This window comes from Pseudomicrostroma glucosiphilum (genome assembly GCF_003144135.1).
Source record: "Pseudomicrostroma glucosiphilum strain MCA 4718 unplaced genomic scaffold BCV69scaffold_13, whole genome shotgun sequence".
Classification (NCBI taxonomy): domain Eukaryota; kingdom Fungi; phylum Basidiomycota; class Exobasidiomycetes; order Microstromatales; family Microstromataceae; genus Microstroma; species Microstroma glucosiphilum.
Genome location: NW_020289925.1, coordinates 126,141 through 145,784, shown reverse-complemented (window position 1 = coordinate 145,784; position 19,644 = coordinate 126,141). Strand labels below are relative to the sequence as shown.

General features: G+C 56.3%; 7 protein-coding genes across 7 annotated transcripts; 4 read left to right on the top strand and 3 right to left on the bottom strand.

Annotated features, from left to right (window-relative positions):
• Positions 1 to 9: 9 nt before the first annotated feature.
• On the top strand, positions 10 to 1,917 carry BCV69DRAFT_314122 (Aldo/keto reductase). The gene is made up of 2 exons (XM_025495088.1): positions 10 to 465; positions 537 to 1,917. Exons 1-2 carry the CDS (start codon positions 204 to 206, stop codon positions 1,808 to 1,810), a joined length of 1,536 nt encoding a protein of 511 aa, XP_025346081.1. The 5' UTR covers positions 10 to 203; the 3' UTR covers positions 1,811 to 1,917.
• A 152-nt stretch (positions 1,918 to 2,069) lies between these two features.
• BCV69DRAFT_262350 (alpha/beta-hydrolase) lies at positions 2,070 to 4,068 on the top strand. The gene is made up of 2 exons (XM_025490715.1): positions 2,070 to 2,519; positions 2,606 to 4,068. The coding sequence occupies exons 1-2, from the start codon at positions 2,099 to 2,101 to the stop codon at positions 3,862 to 3,864; spliced, it is 1,680 nt and encodes a 559-aa protein (XP_025346080.1). The 5' UTR covers positions 2,070 to 2,098; the 3' UTR covers positions 3,865 to 4,068.
• Positions 4,069 to 4,356: 288 nt separating this feature from the next.
• On the top strand, positions 4,357 to 8,115 carry BCV69DRAFT_284540 (hypothetical protein). The gene is made up of 5 exons (XM_025493078.1): positions 4,357 to 4,996; positions 5,078 to 5,613; positions 5,690 to 6,090; positions 6,169 to 6,807; positions 6,884 to 8,115. Exons 1-5 carry the CDS (start codon positions 4,702 to 4,704, stop codon positions 7,752 to 7,754), a joined length of 2,742 nt encoding a protein of 913 aa, XP_025346079.1. The 5' UTR covers positions 4,357 to 4,701; the 3' UTR covers positions 7,755 to 8,115.
• On the bottom strand, positions 7,832 to 14,098 carry BCV69DRAFT_53208 (hypothetical protein). The gene is made up of 2 exons (XM_025495354.1): positions 13,652 to 14,098; positions 7,832 to 13,563 (listed from the first exon to the last, which is right to left on the bottom strand). Exons 1-2 carry the CDS (start codon positions 13,883 to 13,885, stop codon positions 7,909 to 7,911), a joined length of 5,889 nt encoding a protein of 1,962 aa, XP_025346078.1. The 5' UTR covers positions 13,886 to 14,098; the 3' UTR covers positions 7,832 to 7,908.
• Positions 14,099 to 14,659: 561 nt separating this feature from the next.
• Positions 14,660 to 15,944, bottom strand: BCV69DRAFT_284537 (Undecaprenyl diphosphate synthase). The gene is made up of 3 exons (XM_025493077.1): positions 15,306 to 15,944; positions 14,954 to 15,227; positions 14,660 to 14,886 (listed from the first exon to the last, which is right to left on the bottom strand). The coding sequence occupies exons 1-3, from the start codon at positions 15,851 to 15,853 to the stop codon at positions 14,728 to 14,730; spliced, it is 981 nt and encodes a 326-aa protein (XP_025346077.1). The 5' UTR covers positions 15,854 to 15,944; the 3' UTR covers positions 14,660 to 14,727.
• A 166-nt stretch (positions 15,945 to 16,110) lies between these two features.
• Positions 16,111 to 17,879, top strand: BCV69DRAFT_284536 (hypothetical protein). Its single transcript, XM_025493076.1, has 2 exons — positions 16,111 to 16,707; positions 16,806 to 17,879. The coding sequence occupies exons 1-2, from the start codon at positions 16,303 to 16,305 to the stop codon at positions 17,523 to 17,525; spliced, it is 1,125 nt and encodes a 374-aa protein (XP_025346076.1). The 5' UTR covers positions 16,111 to 16,302; the 3' UTR covers positions 17,526 to 17,879.
• Positions 17,810 to 19,449, bottom strand: BCV69DRAFT_284535 (hypothetical protein). The gene has a single exon (XM_025493075.1). It carries the CDS (start codon positions 19,424 to 19,426, stop codon positions 17,957 to 17,959), a length of 1,470 nt encoding a protein of 489 aa, XP_025346075.1. The 5' UTR covers positions 19,427 to 19,449; the 3' UTR covers positions 17,810 to 17,956.
• Positions 19,450 to 19,644: the final 195 nt, after the last annotated feature.

Sequence of the window (19,644 nt, the reverse complement as noted above, 5' to 3'; positions counted from 1 at the left end):
CGCGTAACCCACTGCATTGGCTCACAAGGTTTGCGATGGATGAGATGCCTATTCCTTATCGCCTTGGCATTCTGCTTCGCGGGTTGGGCGTGGTGTTGCTTTCCTTCTCCACTCATCTTGTTCTTGTTTCCCTTTCCTCTTCATATTCCTTCCTATTCCTCCGGCCCCCTCTTCCTCCGTTCTCTTCCCCTTCTTTCACATAGATGCCTCGCCACCCCTCTGTCGACCCCCCGCCTTCCGCCTTCGGTCCGCTCCCTTCCCTGGCTTCCCTCCCTTCCGATTCCATACAAGGCGGCGTCGCTCCTTGGGCGACACAAGACCCGTCTACAGGCTTTGCAGAACAAAGGGACGTCTCCGATACACCTCTGCGGCAAGGATGTCCACCATTGGTCTTTGGAGGAGGAGTATTTGGAGAGGGCATGTACAATGACGACGAGTTTACAAAGACAGAGATGCCTGCGCGGAGTGAGTACCTCCAGCCCTGTTCGCGTCCCAATGAGCAGCCATCTGATCAGGCTTCGTCTTCCCCCTACTAGTCGTCCGCCTGGCATTCCGTTACGGCATTAATGCGATCGACACATCTCCCTACTACTACCCTTCTGAATTCATCCTAGGTCGATGTCTCTCGCTTCTTGCCGAAGAACATCCTCGCTCGACCTACTACCTCTGTACAAAAGCAGGCCGTTATGGACCCAATTTGTGCGACTTCGACTATTCGCCCCAGAAGATCAGGTCCAGCGTCGAGGCTAGCCTGAGAAGGTTGAACACCGACTACCTGGATCTCGTCTATCTGCACGATTCAGAATTCGTGGCAGAGCAGGTGGGCGAGGGGCAGCAGGCAGGTATGGCTGCAAAGTTGGCCTCTCAGGATGACCCAGAAGGTCAAGAAGCCAGGCGGTCACTGGGCCTCGCGCCAGGAGACGAGTCCAAGATTCACGGTCCAGGGGACGAGACGATCCTCGCAGCAGTAGCAACTCTCTTTGCGCTCAAAGACGAGGGCAAGATCAGGAGCGTCGGCATCAGCGGATACCCTCTCCCCGCACTGCTGAGAATCAGCAGGCTCGTGGCCAGTCGAGCCCCTTACAGAGCACTGGATGCCATCCTATCCTACTCGAATCACACCCTGCACTCAGATCTCCTCCCGGCCTATGTTCGGCTGTTCAATCAGCCGCCTACCATCGTCTGCAACGGCAAAGGACAAACAGAGAAGTCCATGATGAATGGTGAATGGACACCGCCACTAGTCTTGAATGGTTCCCCCTTCTCAATGGGTCTCCTGACCGATGCCGGCCCGCCAAGCTGGCATCCCGCCTCGGCTGAGCTGAAGCAAGCTTGCAAAGACGCAGCAGAAGAGCTTCACCTTCAGAAGGACGGCGATGATGAGAGCACATTGGCTATCACTGCGCTCACGTACGGCATTCGCGGCGCTGAGCTTGCGGCTCGGAACCGGCAAGGGCCAGCCTTGCGGACTTTGTTGGGCATGAGTACGCCCGAGCAGGTGCACTCCGCCGTCGATGCCTATCGTGTGCTTCTTGCCGGAGTGTTCTCAGTGCATCAGAATGGAAACGGACACTCGATCAATGGCAGCGTCCTCAAGGACAGCAGCAGGGTGAACGGCAGCGCTGCGAACGGCCACGCCAAAGAAGCTCCCACGCCCTTTGTTGAACTAGACCAACAAGCGAAGAAAGACCAAGAAAGACTCAGGAGGCGTTATCAACAACAGGTCCGCAACGAGGAGATCGTGCTGCAAAAGATCGACTCGGTTGGGAAGCGCGGCTGGAGCTGGGCCAGCCCTGGAGAAGACGCATAGATGCATGAAAGTGTAGAGAGTGAAGCTTTTGGGAGAGAAGAGCTGCAATGAGAATGCATCCCTTGTACTTTAATAAGATTACCATGATATTTAGACCAGTACCCCACCTGCTTCTCAGCGCCAAAGTTGTGGTTCCGCATTCGACTTCGACTCCCGCTCCGATTGCAGACGCATGGCTCCGAGCGTCGCTTCTTCCCGCTCCCCGCCTTCCCGCCCGTGTCTAGATTGACGCTTTTTCCCAACCTCCCATCCATCCTCATCCTCATCTCCCCCTTCAAGGTGCTCATCATGCGCTACACGACACTCTTTTCGGCAGTGTCACTGGCTGCTGCCTCCGCTACCTCTTCTCTGGCGGCTCAACTCCCCTTTCACGTGCTCGACGAGCTGCGCTCCTCCTCCTACGAGGACTCCACCGTAAGCACTCTCAAGCACCCCTCCCTTCCCGCTCACTCCCTCCGCGTAACCCAGCCTAAAGCGTCCCTCTGTGAGAGAGACTCCAAGGCTCGCACTTGGAGTGGATACCTAGATGTCGATCTGGACAAGCTGTGGGAGCATCACCAGACTCATGGATTGAAACTGAGTGCGCAGGAGGAGAAGAGGATGCAGGAGCACCCAAAGGGCGTGACGGAACACTTTTACTTTTGGGCATTTGAGAGTAGGGGAGATCCAGTCAATGATCCGGCTATGCTTTGGCTAAATGGAGGTCCTGGTGAGTACTTGAGTGGAGGCATTCCCCGGGATAATTTGCTCTAGCTGATCACGAAGTGCTGCCTATCCCCGTCTACACTTTTACAGGATGCTCCAGCTTTACTGGCTTGCTCATGGAGCTCGGTCCTTGCAACGCCGGTCCCAACAATGGTACTGAGGGCCCTCACACCGAGTGGAACCCCTGGTCCTGGAACAACAATGCTACCATGATCTTCCTTGACCAACCCATCGGCGTCGGCTACTCCTACTCCTCCTGGACCAACCAGTCCCGGGAGGACCCTGCCCCTGCAAGGATCTTCGATACACCTTCATCGGCTAGGGATGCTTCTGCTTTCCTCCACTTGCTCTCCCTTCACTCCAAGGACGTCTTCAGTGGACCGGACGGTAAAGGTCTGCCGGAATTCCACATGGCAGGAGAGTCGTACGCTGGTCGTTATCTCCCTCTCACCGCCGCTCAGGTCTTGGTGGACAACGAGGAGGCCATTGCTCACCCTGAGCGAGGCCTGCAGCCATTGCCGCTGAAGTCGATTCTGATCGGCAATGGCATCACCTCGCCCAAGCATCAATTCCCCGCCTACATCTCTTACGCCTGCGACAACAATCACGGCTTTGGCACCTTCCTCTCCAAGGAGCAGTGCGCTTCGATGAAGGAGGATCTACCTACATGTCTCGCCTTGACAGAGAAGTGCAACTCCACCCCGGACCCTCGCGCCGAGTACGATGTCCTGGCCTGCAAGCTAGCCCTGCAATATTGCGAAGGCAAGCTCTCTACCCCTTGGTACGAGACGGGTCGATCGGCCTATGACTGGAGGCACATGGGTGATTATGAGGAGGAGGGGTGGGTCGGAGCCTTCCTGAACGCCAACTCGACGAAGAAGGCGCTGGGAGTCGATGCTCGTACTGGTGACAAGCACGATGGCAACTTCATTGGCTGCTCTGACGCCGTCGGTAAGCACTTTGAGAAAACTGGGGACGGCGCCCGTGATTCTTCTTGGGCGGTCAAGGAGATTCTTCAAAAGGGCACTCGGGTGCTAGCCTACTCTGGCGCAAGCGACTGGATTTGCAATCTCGAGGGTAACATTGCCTGGACTTTGGACCTAGAATGGTCTGGAAAGGAGGGCTTCAACAAGGCCCCCCTCGAGGACTGGTACGAGGACCAATGGGCCACTGAGAGCAAGACGACGACGACTCCTCGAAGGGCAGGACAATTCCGTCACTTTGGCAACTTTACCTTTGCTATTGCAGACGAGAGCGGACACTTTGTGCCACATGACCAGCCAGCGGCGGCCCTGTCCATGGTCAACTACTGGCTGCACAGTGAGAAGGAGGGCAGGCTGGAGTGGTAAAGATGGAGGTTCATTAGGAGTTGTGAGCCGAAGTGGATGTGTATTGCTCAAGTCGGCTGGTGGAAATCAGTAGGGATGGAGCGAGTATGATAGAAGAGCGCTGTAGACATCGAACATCGTATGCACCCGTCGAGTTTATCCATCATTGCCTACCCTGCTCAGCATCGAGAATCCTCAAGCTGAAGCTAGTCTTCCTTATCAAGGTCGCCTTCTTGAATCGTGAAAATCCAATTGAGCCCCTATCCACTGCGTACGCTACCCCTGCCAGGTCAAGGGGGCAGGTGGAGGTCCCAATGGCCCAAAATGGCTCAGAGGCCCCACCCCAATGAGTGAGTGCACCTTTCTTCGACTTGACTTGTCGCGCCCGCCTCCCCTTCCCGCTTCCCGCGCCTGTGCGTGCGCCTGTGCGTCTGCATCTGACGCCCCCCGCATGGACCAATCACTTGGTGGGAACAAAAGGAGCTGCCCCCCCCCCCCCCCCCCCCCTTTAGGCTAGTCTGGCCTTGTTCTCTCTCTCCTTCATCTGCGTATTACTACTGCTCGCACATTGGATCGATAGCTTTCGTTCTTTTCGCGCATCGCTTCTCATCGTCTCAGATACGCTCAACGTCGAGCGACTCTGTGCTACTTGGGGTACTGGCCAATACTGCCGGCAAATAGGCTGTTCAAGAAGGACGCGGCTGCCATTGGCGTTCATATATGCTGCGAGATTGACTGGGAGATAGTAGTCAGCTCTACTGGGAGATAGTGGTCAAGTCTACACTTAAGAGAAGCCTCGGCCCACTGTCGAAGGCAAGAGCCTTGCTCACTGCCTTCACGCTCGCTACAAGGAAAAGCATGGCGCAACAGGCTCAAGCCTACCTGGACCTCTTTGGAGCTTCCTCCTCCTCTTCCCCTTCCTCATCACCTGCATCATCCTCACTGGCATCTTCCTCCTCACCATCGGCATCTATCTCACGGAAGAAGACTCTTCTGCAAGATTTCCTCGATGCAGTCACTTGTGGAGGCGGGGCGAGTAGACTGGCAGGCATGGAGGTGCAGATGAGGAGGGGATTTGCACAGGCACTGCTCAATGATCTGGCAAAGAGTGGGCCTGGCTTACCCAAGAGTGAGCACGGTGGTGAGCAAAGAAGTGAGTCACATGGAGAAGGGAAATGTTCAGTGAAATCCCACTCATATCGCTCATACGCCTGCCTGTCATCGTCGCGTTCAGCAAGTGACCTCCTGAGCCTGCAATGTCTCAAGGAGCTCTCACGTCTGCCCGGAGGAAGCAATGTCCAGTCGGAGCCCACCAATCTTCGCATTCTCCTTCAGCACGTGGCCCTCCCTCCTCTCCCGGCCCAACCTGCCGTAGTAGGTCGGTCTCGTCAAGCGTCCGTTGATGCCTCGGATGCCTCGAGTGTAAAGTCGTCCTCGTCCCACTCTTCTGCTGGGGCAGCATTGACATCGGCTATGCAGCGCATGTGGATCAAGGGGACCACAGCTCTACGAGGTAGCACTAGCAACAGTGGTTCCGGCAGTGAACGAAGGAGCAGTGGGCCTGCTAATGGCGAAGGACATCTTGGAGCTCAGGCCGCTGGTATAGTCTCACACGATGAGGGAGCGCAGGATATGGACAGCATTGACTGGACCGCGACGGATACGGCGTTGCGCTGTCTGAATAATGCCATCTTCTTGCACGAGACGAGCCGGAAGACTTTTGCTGAGGACACAGTAGGAGGTGGGAGGAAAGTGGTCGGACTGCTAAGAGTGAGTTGAGCAGCTAGATAGAGATTTGGCCGTAACAAATCACACTGACGTCCTACCTGGTTTGTCTTCTGCCTAGAATCCCACGCATACACCGCCAGATATCATCTTCCTTGGCTGCCGGCTCCTCTTCTTCTCCACTCTGTTCGATGCCTCATTCAACAAAGTCGCAGTAGAGGAGGAGAATCTCGTCGAGTATCTGGAGACTTGCTTGCGCTCCCTCACCAGCAGTCTGTGTGCGTCGCAAGTCACTGAGGCGGGTGTCAAGCCTGGCTTCTCCGGCTCTGCCTCTGGCGGAGGAAGCGTGACGCAGATCAAGACTGCTCTGGCAGAAGCACTCAAGGTTGTCTTCAACCTAGGTCTTTACTATCCACGCGTGACGGACGAGGCATCTCACCCTGGTGCCAGTGGCAAGAGCAATTCGGCGAAGAAGAAGAATGCTGCTGTTCTGGGAGAGGCCTGGAGCGACCGATTGGCAATGTGAGTACGCCAGTAAGGGTAGAGAACCGATGACAGCTGATGATATGCTGAAGTATGTATATATACCTGCTCCCTTAGGCTTCTTGACCCAGTCATACAGCTCGTACTGGCGCTGCCTTCCGACTCGCTTGTTCCGCCAATGACAAACGCCATTGGAGTCCTGTTGAATTACCCCATCAAGCCTTATCGAGCCAGCTGGGCCGGAACCGTGTCTCAAAGTAGACGGGCATCGGCCACCTCTATTGCTTCAAATGGCAGCAACCACAACAGAGTCGGCCCTCAAAGCCCTTCCTCTCCTTCGGGCACTGCTTCTGCGAAGCGGACAGCCGGCCATGCATTTCATTCGCGAGGTCCTTCATCGACTCTGACCAGCACTACTTCCACATCGATGTTCACGCCAGTCCGCGAGGCTGAGCACAAGAGAGCCGATGGCGCAAGTCCCTACTCTGTTCCGGGACACGAAGTCAAGTCACCCCTTGTAGAGCACCTCCTGGATCTTCTCGACTCCTTTATGTCGCGCTACTTTGCCCCGAATTCTCTATCAGGTCCAGATGAGCAAGACACGGACGACCGTTCCACACGCATGCTTGCACAGCAGGACGGGAATGTTCAGCTTGAAGAAATTGGGCAGCCGATCCACCTGCTGATCAGGAAGCTGTGTGTAGAAGATGAGGAATTCAGGCTAGCAGTCAAGAAGAGAATTTTACCCGATGACATGTGAGTGGTCCATCTTCCTCCTCGGACGCGCTGCTGCACGACTGCTGACTCAATTCTTTCCCTTCGCCGTGCAAAGTGACCGGACCATCGGTCTGGACAAGCGACCCGATCTCACTGGCCGGCTTGTTCGTCTACTGAGCAGCATCTCCTACCCACGCCTCTCCCGCGTCGCAGGCGAGCTTCTCCTAGCCATCTGTCGTGAGGAACCTCGAGAGCTGGTAGCACAGATAGGATACGGACCGTGCGCAGGATTCCTTGTATCGAATGGATTTGGCGACGCTTTCCCTGGCGCTGGCGGCCATCAAGGCGGAGGAGATGGCGTGGAGGAGGGTCAAGCAAGGATTGAGGAGCTCGATGAGAAGAGGCCTGCAATCGACCCAATTACGGGAACGTACGTCGACTCTCCCTCTGCAGGTGTGGGCGTCTCCCCATCTGCACCGGCACGAAGTACCTCTATTCGACCATTGCGGAAGCACCACGGCGCCGCGACTTCCTCTACCCCAGCTTCAGCTGCAAACCCGTCAAAGATGACCGAGATCAACGACACCCATGCCCAGCCGGAGCCGGAGCGGGAGATGACTGAAGAAGAGAAAGAAGCGGAAGCGGAGCGTCTCTTCACCCTCTTTGATCGACTGGACCGCACTGGTGTCATCAAAGTGCAAAATCCTCTTCAGCATGCAGCTACTAGAGATCCAGTCGTGGCCGCAAAGGCTGAATTGGCACAGAGGGTGGAGGAGAGGAAGAGGGTGGAAGAAGAGGAGAGGGAGGAGGAGGAGACGTTGAGGGAGTTGGCGAGGTGGAAGGCTGGGAGGGTCAGAGGGTCGCAGCCACCGGCGACGACGACGACGACGACGGCTACAGGAGCGCCAGCTGGAGCTGGAGCTGGAGCTGGAGTTGGAGAGGAAGCGCAACGTCATCAAGAGAGCCAAGGCAGGCAGTCGAGCTAGCGAGGGATCGCAAAGAATGGTAGCATTGCGAAGAACGAAGATGACGAATCGGAAAGGAGCGAGGAAGAGGACAGGAGGGAAAGGTAGGGGAGGGGAAGCGCAAAGAAATGATACATACATACAGTTCACCCTCTTTCAGATTTCTACTAGTAGTCTACCTAAAGCCTGAAGAATCCGGATCGATCCAATCGCCCATTCCACCCAGAGAGCCAAGAGTGGTATCTTGTCCTCCTTCTGAAACCTCTTCACCGAGCCTAGTACCACCACCACCACCACTAGCGGCAGAGGCAGCAGCAGCAGCAGCAGCAGCAGAGGCAGCAGCAGCAGCAGCAGCAGCAGCAGTAGCAGCAGCAGTAGCATCATCGTCTGCAATTGCCTGCATGTCCCTTCTGGCTTGCTCGCGTGAGCTCAAACCCAAACCCGAGCCGGAGCCAGAGGAAGAAGAAGGGGAGAAAACACCACCACCACCACCACCACCACCACCGCCGCCGGCAGTAGAGGCGGCTGCTAGACGCTGTAAGCGTGCATGTGGGTCGTGCTGGTCTTCCTCCTCTTCCTCGAAAACCTCCTCGGTAGGGGCGTCTAAATCAAAGACTTCTTCCTCTTCTTCTTCTTCTTCCTCGCCCTCATCTTGCTCTTGCTCCTCTTCAGGAGCCTCAGAGATACCATTGCCATTGCCGCTGCCATTGCCTTTGGAATGGAGTGAGTTGAGACTGGCCGTGGCAGGTGCAGGTGCGCCTGCGCTGGTCGAGTCTAAGCGTTGAGGCGAGGAGGAAGAAGCTTCCATGCGTCTAGATGGTACAGCACCAGGCTGTGATCCGCTACTCGACCGAGTGGGCATAGGTGCAGAGGCAGAGGCGGACATCGTCTCCCCAATTGCCGCCGAGGAGGCAGGGTGAGAGACCGAGTCGGCACTGACGCTTCCAGCACCGCCCATGGACACTCTTGCCGAGGTTGGACCCAGTGCAGAGCCTGTAGACCCAGAGCCAGAGGTGGACCCTGTGAGACTGTCTCGCTCGCTCGTTGTGCGTCGCTCTCTCCTTCTTGCCAGATTGGGTCGATCGCGGGTGGTGGGACTTGGCAGACCTCCAAGCCCCGCAGCTGCTCCCGTCGTTCCACCAGCTGCTCCACTACCGCCTTGCAATTGAGCAAGCATAGCCTGGGCCAATTCCGATGGGTTACCTGCTCCAAGCACAGGCGAGGTAGATCCTTCGGTTGCTCCCAGACTCTCCTTTGCCCTCCTAGCCGCTCCCCTCTCTCTTGCTTTGCGTTTATTCTTCGTTGTCTGTCCACCACTGCGCAGATTACCCAGGAGGGTTTCGAGGACAAGACTATCGTCCACCCCGGCCTCTTTGCGCGCCAGGGCTTCAGACCGCTCCTTCTCCCTCTCCTCTGCAGCCGCACGTCGCTTAGCTTCGATTTGCCTCTGCTCACTAATCCGTACATTGTCCACTTTCACCTTCTTGTAAGCAGTAGAGAATTCGCGGAAAACACCAAAGAAGTCTTCCGTCTTCATAGGCTGGGCAGCGGGGAAGCCACGACGCTTGGAATCGGGTCCTTCACCAAAGTAGCGAAGGGCATCTACGTAGGTTCGTTCGGTGAATTGGACTTGGTCGCCCAGACGAGAGAGATCGGAGATGGCTTCGTTGAGGAAGGGCAGCATGAGCTTGGTATATGGGTCTTCCAGATGGCCTTCGTCTTCGTCGATGAAGCGATCCAACTCCTTACGATGGGTCAAGCTGCCCGATTTGAGCTCAGCTAGCTCCCTCTTGAGATCGAGAAGCTGGACGCGACATGCCTCCGAGGGCTGCTCGAGCTCCTCGAGGAAAGATTCGACTTCAGGGAAGGCCTTGGAGACTGTCCTCTCGACAAAGTGCAACAGAGTCGTTCCATCAGAGGCCTTTGTGTCGACGAGCTTGTTGATCGAGCTGATCTTGAATCCAAAGGCCCCACCTTGCACTCCTGTAGCATTCAGGTAGTTACCCATCATCAGGATGATGTTGAGCAACTTGGCAAAGTTGACTGCTGTGACAATGCCCTCTGATCCATCTCGGATCTTGCTCGATCCTTCCTTGACCAGATCGAAAGCCTCTTGATACTTGGTCATGAACAACAGACCCTTGACCTTCTCCTTGAGATGGGGCACGGTCATCAACAGGACGACCAGACGATCGGCTGGATGCAGCAAACGTAGCTCTTCATCAGAGGCATTGCGGTACTCTCCAAGCTGACCCTTCGTCTCCGACTCTGGATAATGCCGCAGTAGCTCGGTGAGGAAGCTCTGATCCAGCACCACCTTGTTGCAATTCACAATATGATGAGCAACTTCTTCCGGTGTAGCATGCTTGGCGTCGGTAAGACTGCTCTTGACCCTCTTCAGGACCATTTCGATACCCTGCCTCGTGGAGAAGGACAAGTGAGTCTTGAATTCGACTTTCTCCTTCTTCGTAGCAGCAGCAGTCCGTTTGACGGCCTGCTTCGCCTTGAAATCTTCCTCCATCTCATCAAAGAGGCCTTCGGACCGCAGAACTTGCGCTAGCTCCGATTCGCCCACGATGCTCTGACCCCAGACAGTCTCGGCAGCATGTTGTGGTGAAAGCTTGTCCCACTGGAGCTGCTTCATCCGCACCTTTGCCATCTCGGCAACTTCCTTTCTCGTGGTCATCTGATTGCCAAAGAAGTTAGACATGGGCGGCGGTGGAGGAGCACTCGTGGGGCCAACAGGTCCCAAATCTTCGCCATTGAAGCTGGCTCGGACATTGAGCATCGAGTCTCGCTGATGGCCGTCTCTGATCGCAGGAGTTGAGGGACGGGTCTGGACGCCGCCCGCTGCTGGAGCTGGCGGTGCCGGTGGCGCAGGAGGTGCAGGAGGAGGTGGAGGGGGTGGAGGAGCAGGTGGTCCAGCATCGCCAGCAAAAGCGTCTGGTCTCGGCGATGGCACACTGCTGACTGGCGAGTAGACAGATCGCTGTGAGACGGGCGGCGGTGGAGGCGGGGGCGGAGCGGGAGGTGCAGGAGGAGGCGGCGGAGCGAGTGGTGCTGAAGGCGCTGATGGCTGTACATCTTTGGGCGGCGGAGGCGGAGGTGGCGGAGGCCCCATATCTGTCGGGGCTGTCGGTAGAGGCACAGTAGAGGCTGCAGTCGACCGCAGAGCCTTGCGATTGCGAATCTCGTCCAATAGCGAGGGTCCGGAAGAGGTCATCATCGGAGGCGGTGGAGGTGCCTGTGGTATCTCGAGGTCTTGCGGGCTGACCGCTTCTGGCAGCTCGCTTTGGCTAGTCCTGACCTCTTCCGACGCACTCGTCGCCTTTGCTCTCTTGTTCCACCTGTTTGTACGAGCGTCGATCATGCGTTCGGCGATGTTGGCGTTACGAGCCATGTTGGCAGCTAATGTAGCTTGGATCTTCCACTTTGCTGCCTCACTAGTGGGATCAAGATCATCGTCAGACTCTTCCGTCGATTCTTCACGACGATGCTGGCCAGTATGGATCTCATCATCATCCCCAGATTCGATCTGGCGGGCCAGTCTCGACTCTCGCCGGACTGCAGAAGAGATACGCTCCCGATGAGACTTCTCCGTCTCTTCTGCAATGGCCAGATCCATCTCTGTCCTGCTCGCAGGAAGAGGCATACCAGTCTTGCGAGCATTCGCCTCCAGTTTGCGAATGGTCCGATCGCGCTCCAGCTGCTTTTCGAGTGTATCGACCATTTGCTGCCGATTGAGGTTGGATTTACCTTCGGGGAAGAGTTCCTCCTTTCCGGCATTCTCCCTCATCATCTCATAGATGTCCCTGTTCTGCACTTCGAGCTGCATGATACGATCTACGTATCCCTTCTCCATATCGAGTAGGTCCTTTTGCACAGCTGCAGTGTTTTCCCTCGCCAGCTGCAGGTCCTCTTCGAGAGCAGCAATCTGGGCCTGCAGCCTGCCAACCAAGCCTTCGCTCTCCTGCTCCAGCTGGGCCTGCAGCTTTGCCCGCTCCTGCTCTGCAGTCCTTGCTTCGGTCTTGAACCTCTGCAACTCAGCCTGAATGGATTGCATGTGGTCCTGGTCTGCAAAGCGTGAGAGGACATTGTTGACCGACGTACCGAGCAAAGAAGACATGTCTGACCTCTCCACTGCGCCATTGCGATCCATGACGACCGAAGTGACGAGCGAGTCGATGAGTTGATACCAATGCACAAGATCCTCGCCATCCTGCCGGATGAGGAGGAAATGCTGCAGCGAGCTGAGGAAGAAGTCGTATGCTCTTGTGCCCGAGACCTTCTCTACAATGGCCTTGAAAACATCTGCTGGATCGCTCATGTCAGTGAGGACATCCCGGTTGAAGGTCTCCACGATGTCCTCGTGGTCCTGTGCAGCGCTTGCCTCATAAGCAGCAACTTGAGCATCAAGATCAGCGCTCTTGAAGCCCCTCATCTTGGCCAAGATGCGCTGCAGCCCGCTTGCTTCCATTTGATTGCGAAGATGAACTCGCACCTCAAAGTCAGAGACAATCTCCGTTGAGAGGATGGCGTTGATCAAGAACATGTTGTTGATAGCGTACTCGTTCAAAGAGGACTCTTGGGGCCCGGCAATGCTGAGCTTCTTGACTTCTTCTGAAGCACCAACCCGACTGCCCATCGTTCCTCGCCCGTCAATGGTCTGCTCCAGTACCCTGAACCATGCATCGAATCTCCCGTGATCATTTTGGGCTGTTTTGATGTCATCAAAGCCTTGCAGAACAAGGCGGTGTCCAGTAGGCTTCTCCCAGTGGCACAAGAAGAGCAGAATATCTGCTGCCTGCTTCCTTGTCGCAAGGTGGGCAGAGATCATCGAGTATGTGATGCCGCTGATGCACTTCGGTTGGGCAAGAGCATCATTTGCTCCTGGCTTGGAGTTGAACAAAGATCGAAAGGCCTTGAGCACCTCATACTCTAGAGCGACATCATTGTCAGTCCGTAACGATTTGGCGTGTAGCCCATTGAGAAAGCTGGCCAGGACGGGAGTACCCTTTGCTTCTACAAAGCTCTGAATCCAGCCCATTGCGCACGTCCTCAGAGTGACTGCCAGACTCTCAATGTCCCTGGTCGTCACTGTCCCATCCATGAACTTCTTGATGAACCATTCGGGCGAATTACGAGTGATGATCAGCCTCGATGCTCCCGAATGCCCCGAGTTGGCTTGCTGTCGCCTATTGCGCTCCTTTTCTTTTGCAGACATCCACTCTGTCAATCGATCATTGTAGACCAGAGCCCATTTCTTGTCCACGTTGAACATCAGCATATTCCGTCTCATGCCGTCCTTGTCAGCCATGTTCCCACCAATGAAGTCTCTCCTGTCCATCAGCTCGGCGAACATTCGCTCTACCTCGACGTCCGAGGGCCGTTGCAGCACGAATTCGCCTCCAGCAGCGGAGCGCTGGTTCGAGGGAGCATTGTGATAGGATGAGGATGATTGACGATGGCCAGATGGCGCTGGGGGTGGAGGCGGAGAGCCATATTGCTGCTGTGAAGGGACATAGTGCGGTGTCCCAGAATTACTGGGAGCCTGCTCTTGTGATCCCCATGGCACCCCTAGGGATGCTGCCGATGCTGCGCTGATGGACATGCGATTGAGAATGTCGTGGGCACTGAGCATCATGTGAGGCTCCTCCTTCGGTGTGGATGAGGCATACTTGTTCGACCGTGAGGCAGCACCATTGGTGTAGGACGAAGCGGAGTCATACGAGGGTCTGACTGGATCTGGGCCCCTGAATGAGGATCCTCCAACGGTAGAAGAGGAGTAGCGACTGTTGCTAGGCGAGTCGCTCGAAGTTGAAGCCCCAAACTGAGGGAATATGAGAGAAGAGGTAGGCGGATAAGTCCTAACCTAGTTGTTGGCATCAGTCACGTCGCTGGCGGCGATGTACACTCACATACGATGGAGCTCTCCCATCCTTGCTAACGTGTGGGTTGCTACTCGGTCCGCTTATGCTCAGAGGGGATCCCATCGGCGCAGACGAGAATGCATTGGACGTTCTCCCTGGCGTGGGGGACATGTACGACTCTCTATCATAAGACTGGCCATTCTGCGGGCTGGGCGACGAAAGCCCCGTTCTGTCTTGCTCATTGGGTAGCCTGGATCGCTTCTTTCTGAAGAGGGCGTCCATCTCGAAGGCCCCCTCCCGCCGAGTATGGAGATTACGCTGCGTAGATCGCTTTCGCTGGTGAGTACTAGGCTACGAGGGATGATGAGACTGTGGCTATCGCATGGGACTGCGGGATGGATCTTGCGAGAATGTCAGATGTCCGGCGCAGATGCAAGATCTTTGCAGTGGGACTCGAGAGCAAAGAGTGGTAGCGGAGACGGAAGAATGGCGACGAGTGGAGTGATGATGTTGCTACTGCAGCGCTAGCTATGAAAGGCTGCGGGGGGAGAGTTGTTGTCCTTGTTGATTGAAGTCAGGGGCTGGCTGGTGCCTTGACTCCATGTGCCCGGGCCAATGAGCTTGTGATAGGACGCCAGGGGGGGGAGGGAATTCAAAGGATCCGCTTCGAAGTGTCGCAGCCAGCGGTGCAGCTTGAAGTCTACGCGGCTCAAGAGGAAGTGCGGCTATGAAAGGAGAGCCAAGTGCTTGCCAAGGGAGATGGTGAGCTCGAAGAAGATGATGATGTGAGGGGGGCTGTGCGGTCAGTAAGAGCTGTACGGTCGAGGGGGTTGGGAGGTGCGGGGGGGACAAAGGACGCCCAGGCCGGGCGCGAAGGAGAGGCAGGACGCAGGCGCCCACAGTGCAACACGCCGTGATGCATTGCGATTCACCCGCCACTCCGACCAACGACGCGACGGGGGGACAGCCAGGCAGACAGCCAGACAGCCACCCACCGCCAGCCACACACACTCACCACGGCCAATTTTAAGCTCACCATGCAGACGAAACAAGGACAGCAGCGCTACGCAGAGATGCTCGTCTATTGTATGTAAATGGGTGACAATGTGAACGCAACACTATACTCAACACGACGAAGTATTCGGCAGAACCCCTCCGTCCATTCCCCACAGCCACTTGCGGAATTGGTGGGCTTGCCAGTCTAGCAAAATCGGCAGCATGTCCCTCATCCCAAAGACGGGCCAATAGGTCGGCACAAAGTGCATTGTAGTAGAGGGAGTGATCTGCAGTAATGATAAGAAGCTTGCATCAGCTCCCGGGCGACTTGAAGCAGGCGTCTGCTTCACTCACCTGCCACAGCATGAAGTCAGATAGCCGGTGCACACCACTTGTCCGGACCATGACGTCCACCGGCGGAGAGTGGGCCAGCAGCATCTCCTTGTCCAACGCTTCCAGCTCTGTTGCCATTGCCGCATCGTCGTCCTCCTCCTCCGCCTCATTGGGACTGTGACAGTGGCCGTTGGCTTGCGGCCTCTGTGCCCGCATCTTGGCCTCCACACGCGAGCGGACTGCGCCTGCCATTTCGTCCCTCGATGAGTAGGGTATGCAGATATTGAGCGTGGGACTGTAACGGGGTCGAGCCAGCAGACAGGCTTTGTCAGCTGCCACTGCTTGTACGCTAACCATACCCACCCTCACTCACCCCTTGTTGTCCCTGGTCAGATCCTCCACCCTTCTGACCGCCTCCTGCACGTCCGGAGGTAACAGGTGCACCCTCCCCACCACCCTCAACCTAGCTTGATGCCGCGCCAGTAGCTCTCCGTGACCCGCCAGCTCAATGAGACTAGACCTAGCCAGCGCCATGAGTTCATCAACTTCCTCTGCCTTGCGCTTGAAATTATCAATGGCAAAGGCATACACTGTCACGTGCTCAATGGCCTTGAGCTGTAGGCAGAGGTCCAGCACCCGCTTCAGGGCCTGGAAGCCACTCTGATGGCCAGAAGGTGTCTTTTGTCCTTCTGCAGAACCTTGGCGCTCCTGCTGCTGCTGTTTTGCTTCGATGCGCGAGTTCAGGGAGCGAGCCCAACGTCGGTTGCCATCCATGATGAAGGCTACATGCCTGGGTAGCGGGCCTAGGGCTAGGACCGAGAGGAGGAAGGCGGTAGGTGTGAGGGAAAGCCAGGTCAAGGGGAGCAGGAAGAGGTGGAAGAGGGAGAGGAGACCGGCGCCGATCTCCTCCGGGGTGACCATGCTAGACGAGAGGAAGGATAGTGAATGAAGGGCTCGTGGGCCAGACCATGAGTGCGTGGATGAGTGCTAGACTAGGAAGCTGTAGGAGCGTGGGTGCGGAAAGGGCGTGAGCGAGTGTGGGCGGTTGCGTGGAGGAAGGACGTGGGCGGGGCGCGCAATGAAGATTTGATCACCACCCGCCCAGCCAGGATGAGATGAGAGACAGACATGGCACCACCACCACCACCACCACCTTCCTGGCCATCCCAGTAGTCTCACCCTTCACTCCTCCTCACATATTGCCCGGCTCACCTCTTGGCTTGACGGCACTCACACCTTATACCTTCCACTAGCATACCTGTGGCCTCTTCTTTACCCTTCTTACGTCGCCCGACCTCTCAAGTCTTCTAGTCGGCGTCTCTCTCTCTCTTCTATCCTTCCTTCGCCCCCTTATCCTCCCGCCTCCCACCATGGCTGCTCCCTCGGGATCCGTCCCACCCCCCGGCTTCCACCCTGCCTCGGCTCAGAATGAGTTCCTCCAAGAACAGAAGGGCTTCCCCGTCCCCGCAACCCAGACACACGCCTCTTCCATGTTCTCCTTTGCCGACCCCCTCCTCCGTCCCATTGCAAACACATTTGCTCAATTGCAAGATACAAGGCAGAAGCTCGCACTGCCCAATCCGGGAACAGTAGAGCATCTCACTAGGGAGGTCAAGGCGACTCATCTCAACAATTACTTCTTTGATGGAGCTAGGGCAGACCTCACAAAGGCCATTAGCATCAACCCCATCTTCCAGATTACACATGCCTTTTCTCATGGTTCGCAGAGCGAGCCTCCTTCCTACAACTTTGGCGCAGTGATGGGAGATGACTCGGTGAGTAAGACTGGGAAGGGAGTTTGCTTGCTTGGCACACTCAGTTGCTGACCGATCCTTGTCTTGGACCAACGTCTTCTGCCCTCCCAACTGGCCAGACCTTTCTGCAAGGTGGTATCAGCGATAGCGGCAGCGTTACCATGCGCGCAAATCGCAAGCTGACCCCAGGTCACACCGCCAAGGTGCAAGCCCAACTCGCCAGCGCTGGTGGCCAATCCTTTGTGCAATTGGAGCACGACTACCAAGGTCTAGACCACTCGCTCAACCTCAAGGCCATGAACCCCTCGCCAGCAGACGGCACTGGAATCTACATGGTCAACTTCCTCCAGTCCCTCACCCGCAATTTTGCCCTTGGTCTCGAGACGGTGTACATGCGTCCCTCCGTGGATAGTCAAGAGGCCAACACGGGCTACATGGCCAAGTGGACCTCGGATGCCCGAGATGCAATTGCAACGGTGCAGTACCAGGGCACAGGTGTAGCCCAGGCAACCTACTGGCAGCGACTGGCAGACAAGGTCGATGCCGCCGTCGACCTGCAGGTCATCACTGCCGGTGGGCGTCGCGAAGCCCAAGCGACCATTGGTGCAAAGTGGGACTTCCGCATGTCCACTTTCCGAACCCAAGTCGATTCGACGGGTAAAGTCTCTTCACTGCTAGAGACGAGACTCGCACCCACCTTTGCATTCACCGTCGCGGGAGAGATTGATCACTTCAAGAATGCGGCCAAGTTTGGAGTGGGAGTGTCGATTGAGAGCGCGGGTGATATTCCCATGGACCCGAATGCTGCGCCGCCTGCGCCTCCTTCGGTGCCGATGTAGATAGGGAAAGAAGACATTTGCGGACGGAAGGAGGAGAGGAAGGAAAGGCTGGTAGGGGGTGACAGATGGACCACAGTCGTCTGAGGTCTAGAAGATAGTGGTGGAGATGGGGGGTAGGGCCGTTGCAATCGAGCAAAGACCAGCTAGCTAGCTCGCGGAAAAGGGGGAACTGGGAGGTCCTCTTGAGAAAGGAGGGGAAAGAGGGAAAGAGGTTGATTTCTCTTGTACACAATGAACTCGCTCAATCGCTCGGTGGTCTGTCGCTCCGATTCGTCAGGAGGGAGGGATCGATTGTCATAATGAACGCACACCATTCTCAAGCCCTCTAAGTACAACTGTCCGACGAGGGAGAAGTGTTTGAAGAGCTGTCATTGATTTGCATTGCAGAGCAGGATGACATTTACATCGACGTGAGAAAAGGTACCTCTAGGCTATGTCGACGTCGATGTGGGTGCCGTCTTCCCCGTGCCCGAAGTAGTCGTCGTAATACCCTGTCCTCCAATCGCCTGTCCCAACCCCATCATCGCTCCTCCTCCTCCCACCACTCCTGCAGGTACACTGGCCTTTACCTTTTCAGCAAGATACTCCCTCAGTGCACGCTTATTACTCTGTTCTCTCCTAGTCATACTCTTTGCCAATTTTGCCTTGCGAACTAGGCGTGCTTGCCACCTCTGTTGTCTCCACTTCCTTCCAAGCTCATTGCTAAGCTCGTCCTTCATGAGGAGTTCGACGGGCATCGAGTCCAAATGGACTTTAGAGGTTAGACCTTGATGCTTTTGTACACTTAGTAGGGTACCCGTGGATGGATCACGCTCGAAGGATTCGGTGCCCACGAGAGTATCGGCAATGGGTAGCTGCCAGCTTCCACCTGCCACTGGACCAACTTGAGGTGCAAGACTGAGGTAATCAGAGGCGGCAAAGGAACGACCACCCTGAGATGCGTGAGCCTGTTGTGAGGAAGCCCAGATGGACATCGACTTCTTTGCCAAAGCGAGGACCTCGGCCGCATTTGGTTCCTGTGGAACAGGAGGAGGGGTGAAGAGCTTCTTTGTCTGGAAACCAGGATAGCGACCTTGACTTGTGCCCTTGTACAGATCGGCCGACTCCTGCTCCTTGGCCACACGAGCTACCTCGAGGGCAGCTAGACGCTCTACGACGTCGCTGACACTGTGAGCCGAATTGCGAGGAGGCTTTGGTAGCAGATGCACGGGATCCGAAGGAGCCCACGGCAGCCACGTCTCTTCCTCTACATCTCTCCGCCCTGAAGCGTCCGGCTTGGGGGGAGGAGCCGTCTTCCTCGTCTTTGGCCACGGCACTTCAATCTTCTCGTTGATCCCGTCTCGATTGCGAATCACGGCATAGCGCTGCCAGCGCCACATCTTCGAGGCCTTGTGGAAATGCAGATTCTTCTTGATGATGCGGAGGGCGTAAGTGTCCTCTAGATCGGGAATCTTGAGGGTGAGATTGCTATAGTGAATGGGACGAGGGACTGTGTAGGTAGTGGGACCGAAACCTCTTTCGGGCTTATTGGGATCCAGAAGACGAGGAGTGTTGTGGGCAGTGTTGTGAGGTACGAGTGGGTGATCTTCGTTGAGGTTGGCCAGGAGCACAGTGTTCTTCTCGCGATCGACACTAATCACCCTTCCTTCTCCCCTGACCTTCTCATTGGGGTCAAGACCGAATTGCCGTGCAACATTGCCTGTGTTCAGCTTGACGATATCTCCGGGCACGATGTTCCAAAAGGGTACTCGGTCCCTTGGCTGAACGAACTTCTTGGATCCGCCGGCTTGGGAAGGTTTGCCTGCCTGGAAGAACTTTGCGTGCTTGGTAGGACGCTCGAGGTGGCGCAGACTTCGAAGCACAGTGGTTGTGGTGCCCACTGCGTGAAGTGCTTCCTCCATGACGGGCAGAGAGGGGGGTGAGGGAGGGCGAGAGGGCGCTAGATTGGTACTGAGGCAGATGCGATGGGATAGGTCTGGCAGTGAGCCTCTTGTCAGTCAGTCTCTACGGAGATGCGCCTGGAGGATGGCCTCTCGTAAAAGTGGGTTTGAGACTCCGCGCGCGGACTGGGTGCCTGGTGCCGTGTGGCTCGAAGGTCTGTTCGTCTCACTGACCACCG